This window comes from Rhizophagus irregularis, chromosome 4 (genome assembly GCF_026210795.1).
Source record: "Rhizophagus irregularis chromosome 4, complete sequence".
In the NCBI taxonomy this organism is placed as follows: domain Eukaryota; kingdom Fungi; phylum Glomeromycota; class Glomeromycetes; order Glomerales; family Glomeraceae; genus Rhizophagus; species Rhizophagus irregularis.
In genome coordinates, this window is record NC_089432.1 from 698,572 (window position 1) to 712,303 (window position 13,732).

Consider the following 13,732-nt stretch of genomic DNA (forward strand, 5'->3'; position numbering starts at 1 on the left):
TGAATAAATGTTTTATGTAATATTTTATAACTTACTATAAAGTTGAGTTACTAAACATTTTATGAAGTATTCTAGGAGTAGATACTAGTAAATTTCCAACAAGTATGTATCAATTTTAATTTTTTCAATAAAAAGTTCATGAAACGAACGATTTTCTTTTTATTTAATACTTAAAAAATTTTCCAAAGTATGTTGAATAAAGCAAAAATGATATTATTAAGAAAAGTAAATAATTATAAGCTGTTAAGGATATCTTTTAAATCAAATAAATTTTCCATTTCTTTTCTTGAAAAATACTTGTCTTTGAAAGTTTCTGGAACATTTGAGAAAAATTTGTGATAATCTGGTAACAAATAACTCATAAAACTCATGTCGGGAATGTAAGTTATTGTGTTTGGATTATCAAATCGAACATATTCTATTTGCTATGTAAATCAAAAAATATTATTATATTTTGTTCTGAAAGTAATTAATCTGAATAAGTAAATAGGAACATACCATCTCAATAGAATTTATTTCAATTGAAAGTTGAGCATTATGTAGGCCATATATTGAAATCTGATATTCTATCCAACCTAACCCCTCAAGTTTTGATACATCTTTATGTTTTAACATATAATCTTTACGATAATTCTATAATTAAGTTAATATTAATTTAAATTTAAATAAAATAATAGAGATTTTAATCAATTAACTTACGCCATTGGGTATAAATTTTATAAAGCAATCCTTAGATAATATTTTTTTAACATTCATTTTACAAATGAGATTATCATAATAATTATTTTCTAGTTTAGGCAAAACCAAATGAAGATTTTCATTTTTAGAAGACATTACCAGTCCTGATAAACTTTAATTTTAAAATTATGATTAATTTGTATTTAAGACTATTTGATTTAAAGTATTATTATCATGAGTAAACCTTACCTGCTTATATCACTTTCTTGAAATTGACAAAGTTCACTATTCAAATTTATAAGATTTGAAACAAAATATACTCCATGTTCTAATGAGTTTAAGATATTAATTATCATTAACTTAACTAGAAGATAATAAATAATTTGAATATTTACTTACCTTTATACATATATTTACTAAATTCATTGACAATTCCAAATTCGGTAAAATCATTTTTGTTAATTTCACAAACTTCATATAAATATGACCAAAAATCTGGATGATCTTGTATAAAATAACCAATAAATGTAAATCCAATATAATTATTCAAAAGTGGTATTGCTTTACTATACTCTTTTAATTCAATATAAGTTTTGCATTCAATAAAATGTAGTGATTCATCTTTATAAATATGAATTTGATCGATTTTTTTTAATATATTGTTTAAATATATAGAACTATTTTTATTTAGTAAGTATTCTAGATGAAATAACTGAATCTTTGCTAAAGTATTATCAGAATTCAATAATTCTGCATACTTTTTAAATGATACTTTAGCTTTGTTATTATCATTCTTTGCATAATACGTTAAACTTTTAAGATAATATGCTGAGCTATTTAATGGATCTAATTGTATAATTTTATCAAGATCTGATAATACTTTATCATATTCCTTAATAATACAGTATGTAATAGCTCTCCTATTCAAGTTATGAATGTTTTCTGGATCTATAGTATAAGCTTTTGTAAAGTATGATATAGCTTTTCTATATTGTGTCATATTATATAAAATTTCTCCATAATAACATAAAACCAAAGAATCCTCGTTATTGATATTTAATAATTTATCTAATGTATCTAATGCACTCAAATAATCTACTTTTATTTCATAAATGTATGCACAATTTTTAAGACATAAATAATTATTTGGATCATTTTTCAATGCAATATTATAATTTTCTATAGCTTTAGCTGCTCTATAAACATAATAATATGAAAAATAGCTATTTCCGAGTAATATATATAAGTTATTTATTTTTGATTTATGTTCTAATGATTTTTTTATATTAACTATTGCTTTATCATATTTATTTTGTCTAAAAAATATTTCTCCACAAATAAAATAAGCAACTGGTCTTTTGGGTTTTAAATCAATAGCTTCTTTTGAAAATAAGTGTGCTTGTTCATAATTGTCAAGACATCTATAAATATACGCTAAAATACATCTTAAAGAATAACTTTTAGGAAAAAAATTTATAAATTCTTTGCATAAAGATTCAGCTTTTTCATAATTTTTTTCATTTATTTCTTTTATAATATTTTGGAATGTTGGATGTTGTTTTTTTGTAATTCTTGAAAATATTGGGAATGATATTTTTGAATTTAATTTAATAATTGAATTCATAAATTCCTTTTTTTTAGTTAATATGAGTTCAACTTCCGAATTATCTGAATCATCACTGTCATATAATTGATCAGAATTTTCTAATTCAATTGAAGGTAAAATACGTCCAGATTCAAAAAATTTTGTATACAAATTTTTATAAATTGAATTTTGTGGTAAATATCTAATATCATTATCTTCAATTTTTTCTCGACAATTAGGACATATTTTTTGCTTCAATTTTTTTAAATTGCTTAATGCTAGCATATGTTGGCATTTTAAAATACATAATTGATCCGTTGGTTCACTATTAATTGGACAAGTAATTTCATCTGCTATAACATCTAAAATGTTAAAATTTGATATTTGTTCTTTCTTTAAATATGAATTTTGATTTGAGTTTTTTCCTTTCCCCTCTTTTTCCTTTCCAGTATTATTACTTAGAATTTTTAAATCTTCAAGGTATTTCTCTTTAGCAAAAGTTAATAAATTTCGAAATTTTTCTAAAGATTCTTCCAAATTATTTTCACTTAATTTTTGCATGTATTGATCAAAATCAATTTCAATCATTGAAAACATTTTATTATCAATATTATATAAATGTAATAATAATTCAATAGATTTAAACTGAATAAAACTGCTTGGTGCTTTATTAAGTGATTCAATTGCTAAATAATAACAAAGACCATATGTTGCTATTCGAGATGATCTTTGAATAAGATTTTGTGCAAGATCTAATATTCCAAACCACAAAATATGTGGTAGTGCTATAGGTTCATTTCCAGCAAGTTCATTTAAAAAACCTCCAACATTTTTCAAAGCTTTAGCGGCTTTATTTGATACTTCATCAAATTTTGTTTGAGAATCTAAAATAGATTTGTCCGCAGCATCAACCCATTCTCTTTCCAAAAAGCTCCAAATATATTCCATTAATACCAATTCTCCAAATTTTTTACTTATGGTCTTTTCAGAACTTCCAGACCAAATGAAAAGATTATGTTGAATTATTAACATAATTCTCCAATCTACATAATAAGATGCTACTGGATATTTAAAACTTAAACTTTGACGTATTTGAGTAAGCATTGATAAGATTGAACTATCATTTGGAAGATTGATTCCTGCTATTGTTAGAATTCCTGGTGTAATATTCAATGCAGTCTTAAGTAAGTCTCTAATTCTTCGTATAATTTCTTGAAACCAAGTCTCATCATCACGTAAACTATGAAGAGTATCTCGCAAATGGATTAATAAAAAATCAATATTATAATTACGCTTTTTAATTGCAATTTGAGCATTATTTTGTTGATTGAATTGATTAAAATTTGATCTAAAATTATTATCAAGTCCTATTTCGATAACCTGAGTTGTTTTACGATGAATTTCTGCAAATTTTGCCAAAGAATTATAAACTTTATCTCGAAGTTCTTTACTAAGTACTATTGGTGAAAAACATATCCTTTCTAAAACAGTAACCAAAATTCTTAAATGTAATTCCAATCTTGCTACACTTTCTTTTGAATAATGCTTAAAAGAAGTATCAACTAAAGCTTCTAATGAATTTTCTAAAACTTGAGACGAAAACTCATTTTGTAAATTTTCAAAAAGTAATTTAAGTGCATACAAATAACTTGGTTTAGTTAGATTTTTTAAAAGTTCTTCTACTTTATCATCTGGAGTAGTGAATCCATCCTCTTCTAATTTGAGAAGGATATGATTATTGAGCATATTTTCATAAAAAATCGTTTTATATGAAACAAGGTCATTATTTTCTAAGCTACCAGAAGCAGTATTAGTAGAAGAATTTCCACTCTATTATTATATAAAGTTAATTTTAATGATATGCAATTAATTAATTTTAATATCTTTTAAATAATAATTTACCTGACTTGAACTTCCTTCCATATTTTTTATTAAGAAAAAATTTTATTATACCAACCGAATTAAGTAAATTATAATCAAAATGTGTTTGTGTAATAAATATTACTAATCTATGACATATTAAATTGTTTTATTTAAATCACACAAAGTTTTGGCTCCTTTTTTTTCGGGCAATTACGAATGTACGAAACGGGTACGCAGGAAACATGTAGTGTCCGGTGTGCTTTGTACGTCTGTATGGTGTTGCGTATACGTTGTACACGGGTGTGACGCTTTCACGTGACTATGCATTAAAGTATTGATGTGTCATATAACATATATTTATCACGTGATTGGGAGTGTTGTTTAGCTATTTCAACTGTTACATGTCGCACTGGACGCGACGTACATAGCTCACCGGACGATACATGTTTCTATGTGATCTTAGCAGAGACCGGATTTATTCCGATATTAAATCGCAAATTTTTATCACGATAACGGAAAAAATTCGATTTTATTCTGATAAAAAATTACCAATTATAGTAAGAATTCAGGCCAACTTAGGTTGCGCTAGTGACACGACAATAATTTTAGCCAAAAACTGTATAGATATTGCAAAATTGCAAAATCACATTTTTTAATGAGACTTCTATCACGAAATAAAATATGCAATAATTATTGACTAGTTGTCACGTGTCGGAATAAAATTGTTAAAAATCATAAAAATTCCGTTTTATTCCATAATACAGCAAAAATTCCGATTTATTCATTTATTATAAAAATGGAATTTTCCCGGGTCTCCTTATGTGTAGTGTACGGTGATCTTTTGCTATGTACGTTTGATTGCACTAAGTTGCACTAAGTGTATTATTTATAATATGTACATAAATAATATTAATTAAATCAAAACGTACGTACGTATGAAAGAAATAAGAGACCGAACGCACGTAAATAGATTATATAGAAAAGATGTTATGTATAGACACCTATGTATGTAGTGTATAGTGATGTGCACTATACGTTGATTTTGTGATTGTACGACATGACAAACATATTTTTTGTACGTATGTACACTAACCATACGTAATTGTTATATGTATATATAAATGTATCCAGTGGCGCAGCATATGTGAACCGGCAAATTTTGCAAACAGGGCCGTTTTACGGCGTCATGCACTAACACGTGAAAACAAAGTGACGAATAAAGGCGTGACGAATAAGTTTTTACTCACTCGAAAAAAACTAAGTCCCTCAGATAATTATAAACAGTGAAACAAGGCTCGGGCGTGACGATGTGATGAATTAAAAATAGATCACGTGACTGTGCAAAAATTGCCGGTGCGGCTGGGCTAGTACTAGTGTAGACAGTTACTGCGGCTGCGCCTTATCATTTGTATTTACGTGCGTTTGGTCTCTTATTTCATTCATACGTACGTACGTTTTGATTTAATTAATATTTATTATTATTTATTTGCCATGTATGTACGTACAGTACACTCAGTGCAACCATACGTACATAGCTAAATTTCACCATACACTACACACAAGGGTCTCTATACACTACATGTTTCCTAATTGCCCACGTAAATACAAATGATAAGGCGAAGCCGCAGTAACTGTTCTACACTCGGGTTTAACTAGCCCAGCCGGCCAGCCGCACCGGCAATAATTTCACATAGCATACCTCTAAGTCATCACAACCATCAAGTTTGCGCTATTATATTTTCGTCATTGTTTACTTTCATGTGTTCTTGCATAATGTCGTAATGCCAGCCCTGTGCTATCTGACGACAAGAAGTACTGCATCATTTGTGTGTTTCATAATCGACATTCGATTTTATCCATTAAAAATGGCAATAAATTAATTGTTTTTGGCATTTCAAAAAAAATAAGAAAGGGTCTTCTAATCTGTTTACATTATTATGAAAATATTATCATATTATCAACAACATCTTTGTTATAGATTTTTACGTAAATATTTTAAATATTTTGAATTTTATGGTATCACTGACTGGTCGTTGGAGTATTGGTAGCAAGAGTGTTCACTACAAGCAGTCTTCTGCAAATTTGTCAATATGGGCTTTAAACATAATTTCAATGATCTATTTGCTATATTTCATTTTATTGATTCTTTTTTTACGAATTAATGTTGGAAGAATTTTATTTTATTATACTATATCACCTTATTCACAAATATTAATCACATAAAATTTGGCTTTCATGTATAGATGAATAAATGTTGTGTAATATATCTTAATTAATTAGCCAACTGTTTGGAAATTTTAAAATTTTATTTATTGCAACCATATTAGTAAAAAGGATTTTTGTTTCACAATTTGTTTCAAAAATGATGTCGAAAAAATGTTCAGGACTTCAGGGTTTGTTTGGTGATTTTTTTTAAAAAAAAACTTAAACAAAAAATAGTAGTAAATTCGCATATCCGTCGATCTGCAGAATGCATGTGCGCTGCTAGACGAGACGTTCGAGACGTCGAGACGGGCTTTTATATAATAGCAGATCGCCAGATATGAAAAAGATAATATATAAAAGAATTTAATGGAAATGTAAGAAAATAACCCCTTTCTCTAATTAATGGGTTAATAACTTTATGTTATAGATAACAATTTCATGCTACTTTGCATGTTTAAAATTATACTATTTAAGTTATGAGTTGTAAAGGTTTAAGAATTAAGACTTGGGAAATTCGTATGTTTTTATTTCTTTCTTTGCTTATATCACATTTTAAAAAAATTTAAGTAATAATAATGATTTTATTATATAAAAATTACCTTTTGTAGATCGATTTAAAATACGTAATATTTATTTGATGTATTCAGGTTAAATTAGTTCGGCATTATGAACTTTACCCTTTCAGTTTTTAATTTGAAAAAAAAAAAATGTAAATTATTTTTTTAGCATTTGTACACAATAAATTTATTACAATAAATATAAAAACAAATTAAATGAAGTTCGATTTTCCGTTAAAATTCGTGATCAACAAAATTGCTGCGCCACTACTATTATGGTGGTTATCGACCACGATCAAAAAATTAATTTTTAAATTTTATTATCCAGAATTTCGGGTCAAATCCGGATTAACCGAATAAAAACCGCAATTATCCGGAAAATTATCCGGTTGAACCCGGTTATGGATCGAAGCAATATTATCAACAACTCATTAATAATTAAAATTTTTATTTTGAAATATAGAAAAAGGAAGAAAAATTTTTAATAAAGTTATTACAACTTACAAAGCTTATTTATTTAACATCATGTTATATTATGGTTTTTTTTATTTTTTATTTATAATTTATCTAATTTTGGACACTAATTGATTGAAATTCAGTTGATAATCTATATTTGAGATGATCATATCTAATTGAAATTTGACTTAATAAACAATATATGTGGATCCTTTTATAATTTTGGGTTATCTACCTTGTACATACCTTTTTAAATTTATTAAATTTATTAAAATGAGAATGAACGTAAATCGTTCATTAGTAATTGCCGATCATTTGTGACTACTTAATGATCGACATCAATTTCCTTTTTGAACGATTATATGACAATTATAGAAAGACTTTTTTGTATTTCCAAATACTTCATTAAAATTGTCAAATAAAAAAACAAGAAATATGGACAAAAAACGGAAATATGAACGGAAATATGGACAAATATGGTTAAAAAAACGGGAAATATGGAAAAGACGTTACGCTTCAAACAACCAATCATGCACATCATAAATATTCTATATAAATATGATAAATATAATGTTAAAGAAATTAAAGACTATTAATAATAATGGTATTCCCGCAACATAAAAAATTATCATATTTATTAAATGATGAAGAAAAAGCAGAAATCGATTCAATTTGTTCATTTGATTCAAAACATTTAATCTCATGTGATGACCATCAATATATTGCTGTAAGTTCAGATGGTACTCAAATAGTAACATTAAACGCAGAAACTTATCAATTAAAATTATGCAAATTTGATAAGATAACACAATTACGTGAAATAAATTGTGCAGGATTTAAAAATATTGATATGCCTTTGGAAAAAATAAAATGGAGTTTATCAATATCCAACGAATTTACTTTGGCTGATGGGACTATCGATGTTCTAATTGCTGTCTCTCATTTTAAATCTGAAATAAATTATAAAAGTCATTTTGATGATGAAGAAATTGATGATATCAATAATTATAGTGATGATATGATTTATACTGAAAAAAGTTTGGCGTCTACATGGATTATTTCTGTGGCACAACAGTCAAGAATATTTTCTAGTATCAATAATCTCGGCGGTATCGTTAAATTCTTGGATAATAAAGGTGATGATTCAACTGAAATAGTTCTTATTAATATGGATGGAATCATTAAATATTTAATAAAACATGAAAAAATTAGAGGAATGATTAATAAAAAACATAATGATATGTTTAATTTCTTTCGCTCTAATGAATCAATTGAATATTTTAATTTTCCAACAAAATTTTTAAACCAATTGAAAAAGTCTTCGATGAATGAAACTTGGTTTTTCGTTCAACGAAGGTTAGTGAAAGGACGGCTCGTTGTAGAAGATTATAAAGATAAAATACAAACTGTTGAAATGTATAATTTAAAAACAAATTTATTAGAAAATACTTTTCAAAAATTTGAAAAATATGTTATGGGAAATGGTCCTTCCTGTTTTGCTATTTCAAATAATGAAACACTTTTTGCTTATTGTCATGGTGCAAATTGTATTACTATTTATTTAATGGAAAATGGTTTAAAAGTTACTACAAGGAAATTTAATGATAAAAATATTCAAATACTTTTTTTTGATTTTATACAAGAAGATAGTAAATTATTAATTGTTATTGAGAAAGGAAGATATAATAATGATACTGAAGAAATTGATATTATACCTATAATTGTGATCTGGGATTTATTTGATTGTTCTGATAATTGTGTTAAAAGAATAAATGATAGTTATTCACTCTTTCCCACAAAATATGAATATCCTCAAAGATTAATAAATTCTTCTGGAAACCTTATTATTATAACAGAAGGTGGAACTATTATTTCAATATTAGAAGAATCAGAAATTATTAAATTATTAAGCTCTGAAAATAATAATATGAGAAATATTATTATACTTGATAATTCTCATTATATTAATGATACTTTTTTGTCATCATCGTCCTCGCCTATAACAGATTATCATTTAATTTATAATTCTTTTGGAGAACGTTTATGCTTTAAACCTGAAAATAATAAAGAAATTATTATTAAAAATCCTGAACCATGGTTACAAAACAAAAGATACAAACGTATTTCAGTATATCTTGATGATAATAAATCTATTCAATTAATTATTGGAGAATTAACTGTTCAAGTATGGCGTAAAAGAAAAAGTGGTTCAAAAGTTCTTGAATACATTTGGGCAAATAAGCACACAGAAAAACATAAGCAATTTCAAATTCATCTTTTAAAAGTCGGACTTAATGGATTCTATTTAAAATTACATATACCTTCTGGAAATTCACCTCAACTTGGAAATGAAATTGAGTTTGAATGGCCTGAAAAAGTTAATACTCCAGTAGATGCATGTCAAACATTAGAATTCCTTGAAAAAACAAGGCGTGAATCTAATAATTTAAAGGAAAAACTTCATATTGAAAATTTAATTCAAAAAACCGAGATTATTATCAAAAAATTTTTTGTTAAGAAATGTGGACTGTGGAGAATGTTAGATATACGTTTTGATATTATGGCAAATCTCATTCGTGGTAATCGTGTTTCTATCATCAGAAAAATTTTATCTTCTAAATCCGGTGATGGAAAAAGTAAATATCTACATATTCCAAGATGTTATTCTTGGAGCAAACAAATTAAAGAAACCGATCTTGAGATTGCTATTAAATGCACAAATAGAAGACATCGTAAATATACAATTATAATTAAGTATTTATTAGACTATTATTCAGATAATGCAATAAAGACTTCAAATTGGATGTTTACCGTTGTTAAAGCAATTCCATTACTCTATGATAATCAATTAGCATTTTATGTTAAAGAATTATTTCAAAAACCTTGTTTTGGTTCTAATGAAGTTTGCTTGAAACGAATCAACATTTCCAGTAAGGTTATGAAAGATATTATCAAAAACAATAAGAAAAATATACATGCGATAAAAGTGGATACTTCACTTCCCAAGAAAAATAATGGGGATGGTTTTATACGAAAATTATTTTCTCGAAAACAAAGGTAATATTTGCTGTATATTAATTAAATAAAAAGTATTTGGTGAATTAACAATTTTTTTAAAAATATTTAGTGAGAAAATGACAACTTCGAACGTAATAGGGACAAAATCATCTTCTACTCCTAATCAAGTTTACGTCGTTCCTCTCCCAGATTTCACTTTGTATCCCGAAGGAATTGATGATAAAAGAAAAGAATGTTGGATGATTTTTCTTAAATTCCTAAAGTTGCTGATTTGGCCACGTGGGCATGTAATTAGAAAAGAAGAAAAAATGAGTCCATTCTTACGAATGATTAGAAATGAAAATAGTGCAGAAATTTATGATAATCCATCAATAGCCGCAATAATAGATTTTAAGTGGAATTTGGCGAGAAGTTTTTTCTTTAGAAAAATATTATTATACTTCATATTTACAATGTGTTATGTCTTAATGGTGTATAGTTTTGAAGGTTATAGAATTGCTCCTTTAACTGAAAATGATGAAAATGTTGCTATTCTGGTTTCGATAGTTATATATTATTCTGCAATATTGATTGGATTTTTTTGGACTGGAGGTTATTTATTAAATACTGAAAGAATTCGGCTAAAATATGATGGATGGAAAAGATATTTTAATTTTTATAATTTTTTTGATTCGGTTTCAATACTTCTGCCAATGATATGTTATTTTACTGGATTTGTAAGATATAAAGCTGATTATATGACACCATTTACAATTTTGGTAATTTCATTTGAGCATTTATTGGTAAGCTTATTTAAAATGTCTACATGCATTATAACATTTCATATGATATTATAAATTAATTATTATTAATTATACCAATTTTTTTTTAAAAAAATAGTTATTACGATATTTTGAAAAAACTGGGGCTTACATTTATATCATTGACAACATTTTGAAACAAATAATACCATTCTTACTTTTTATTCTTTTGTTTGTTTTCGGGATTGGTTTTTCAATGTTAGTTAAATTTAATTTGTGCAACCAATATTGTTCTCGTAATTATTAACTCATGAACCTTTGTATTTTACTTGATAGGTTTGCTTTACTTAAGGATAATCATATTAAACCCGAAGGTACTACATATCAATTCGATGTAAATGGAAAAGACACTATTGAAATGAAACAAAGGATAGATGTAGATAATTATTATGCAAATTTACTTAAATCTATCGAAGCAGTTTTCTTTTGGACAAATGGTCGTTGGGATCAATTAGATCAATGGAATATCTGGGAAGTAGATGTTATTTCTATCATTGGTAGTATTCTTCTTGTTACAATTTTACAGAATATGTTAATCGCAATTATGACGTAAGTGTTAACTTATATTTGAATGATAATCAACTATGCAAAACTATCAACTAATTATTTCACTATTAGTTCGGCATTTGATGATGCAAAAGAAATTAGTAGACATGCCGTATTAAAATTTCGGGCAGAAATGATTGCAGATTATGAAACAATTGAAAAATTATCTGGAAATGAAGATGGAAATCCTCGATATATATATTTTACTGCAAATTCTAATTATATTGAAAGATGGTTAAAAAAATCTAAAAAAGCTAGAGACAATCATAAAAATTTATTAGCTAAAGTTGATGATGATGGTGATGATTCTAATGATGATGATAATTGTGATGATGATAATTGTGATGATGATAATTGTGATGATGATAATAGTGGTGGTAATATTGTTGATAGTGATGGAGATCTGACCAATTCTCTTCAAATTCCTTCTTCTAATACTTTTAATACTTTACAAAGTGAAGAACAAGTAATTCCATTATCATCATATTGGTTCGTTGATGAGGATGAAAATAAATCCCAAACTTTATTAATAACTTCTTTAAAAATTCAATCTAATGATAATAATCAAATATTACAGGATAAAATTGATCAATTAATTTATTTATTACAAAATCAAAATAATTGTTGTTCAAATAATGTTTAGTTTTATTAATTGATAGTTAGTAACATATTACTATTTAGTACTTTTCCTTTTCTAAAACAAATTATTACGTTAAATATGTAATAAAGATTTATTATTTCTTGAATACTTTTTTCCAAATAATAATAAAATTTGAATTTGCATTATTGTATAATAACTGGTAACTTCTTTACTAATTTACAAAATATGCAATTTTTTTCAACAGTAACACAATTTACACATATTAATATTGTACAATACTTGTTATTGCAGTATTCAAAATGATGTCTATTAAATATAGTAAGGTAGTGATAGAATAACACGCAAATAAATTGGTTCACAAAACACAAAAAAATGTATATATATAAATGTATGTAACGTAACATTTAAATTTTCGACATTTAATTCTTAATAACGGTAAATTAATTATTTCATAATATCATATTATTTATAATAATAATGTGAAAAACTTATACGGACATTTTTGTATTTGTAGTTTCGTTTAACCGTTAAGCGCTCCACATGGCCCATTTGTTTCATCGCTTCATATATTTTCTCATCTTTCAGAAAATCGTAAATCTCAAGTTACGTGATGTAAAGGAAAAATGTTTATCCAAATAGTTGCTGTTTCCGTTTTGCGGTTTTTGTGTAGCTGATTTATTTTATTTTCCATGTTTAAATTCTTTTGTTCTCCATATCAACTCAATAAAAAGGCCAATTTTCATAAATGAAAAAATTCACAAGCAAAAAAAAAATTTTTTTTTTTTCCACATTACAATATATATAATATATATTTTTTTTCACATTTTTTTTTGTTTTATTTTTTTCCGGTTGTTACGCTTCCGCCCAGACTTACTTCTTTTGATTCCGTTACTCGTTTCTTTTTTCTTTTCTGATTCTAACTCCTTTTAATTCTATTTTCTAAATTAAGATATAATGGCTTCAAGTTTCTCTTTATGGCTCAATATTATTCTTCTGTTACATTTTTTAAATCAAATTCTCCAAATCACATGGTACCGAAGAATTACTGCGGCTTTCGTTGGAAAAATTTTTTTCAAGAAACAGTTTAAAATGGTTCAAAAGAGCTTTGCCGTTCCATTTTATTATAAAAGTGCCAACCAAATATGCCTCTAAAGGTCGTTTTAATACCAATCGTGAGTATTCCTGGCTATAACTTTTCCTGCTTCCATAAAAGCGTTCGGGCCTAGCAGCTAGTTCTTTCCATTCAAAGTTGACATAATCATTCACAGTTTTTATCTTGTATATTTGTTCTAAAAACTTTTTCCTTCCAGTCCTGTAAACTCGCTATAAAAGTCTTCCATAAATTTGCATATCAACTCTTTCTGCGTCTGTGTAATTAATATGTTTTTTGACATATTTGTATATAGTTTATACGGTTTTATTA

General features: G+C 26.2%; 2 protein-coding genes across 2 annotated transcripts; one reads left to right on the top strand and one right to left on the bottom strand.

Moving 5' to 3' along the window:
- Positions 1-233: 233 nt before the first annotated feature.
- Positions 234-4,186, bottom strand: OCT59_023528 (uncharacterized protein; the record flags this gene model as incomplete). The annotated part of the gene is made up of 6 exons (XM_066134758.1): positions 234-425; positions 499-633; positions 700-850; positions 928-1,006; positions 1,078-4,093; positions 4,166-4,186. 6 exons carry the CDS (start codon positions 4,184-4,186, stop codon positions 234-236), a joined length of 3,594 nt encoding a protein of 1,197 aa, XP_065990848.1.
- A 3,759-nt stretch (positions 4,187-7,945) lies between these two features.
- Positions 7,946-12,351, top strand: OCT59_023529 (uncharacterized protein; the record flags this gene model as incomplete). The annotated part of the gene is made up of 5 exons (XM_066134759.1): positions 7,946-10,401; positions 10,472-11,144; positions 11,242-11,360; positions 11,439-11,711; positions 11,781-12,351. The coding sequence occupies 5 exons, from the start codon at positions 7,946-7,948 to the stop codon at positions 12,349-12,351; spliced, it is 4,092 nt and encodes a 1,363-aa protein (XP_065990849.1).
- Between the last annotated feature and the right edge of the window lie 1,381 nt (positions 12,352-13,732).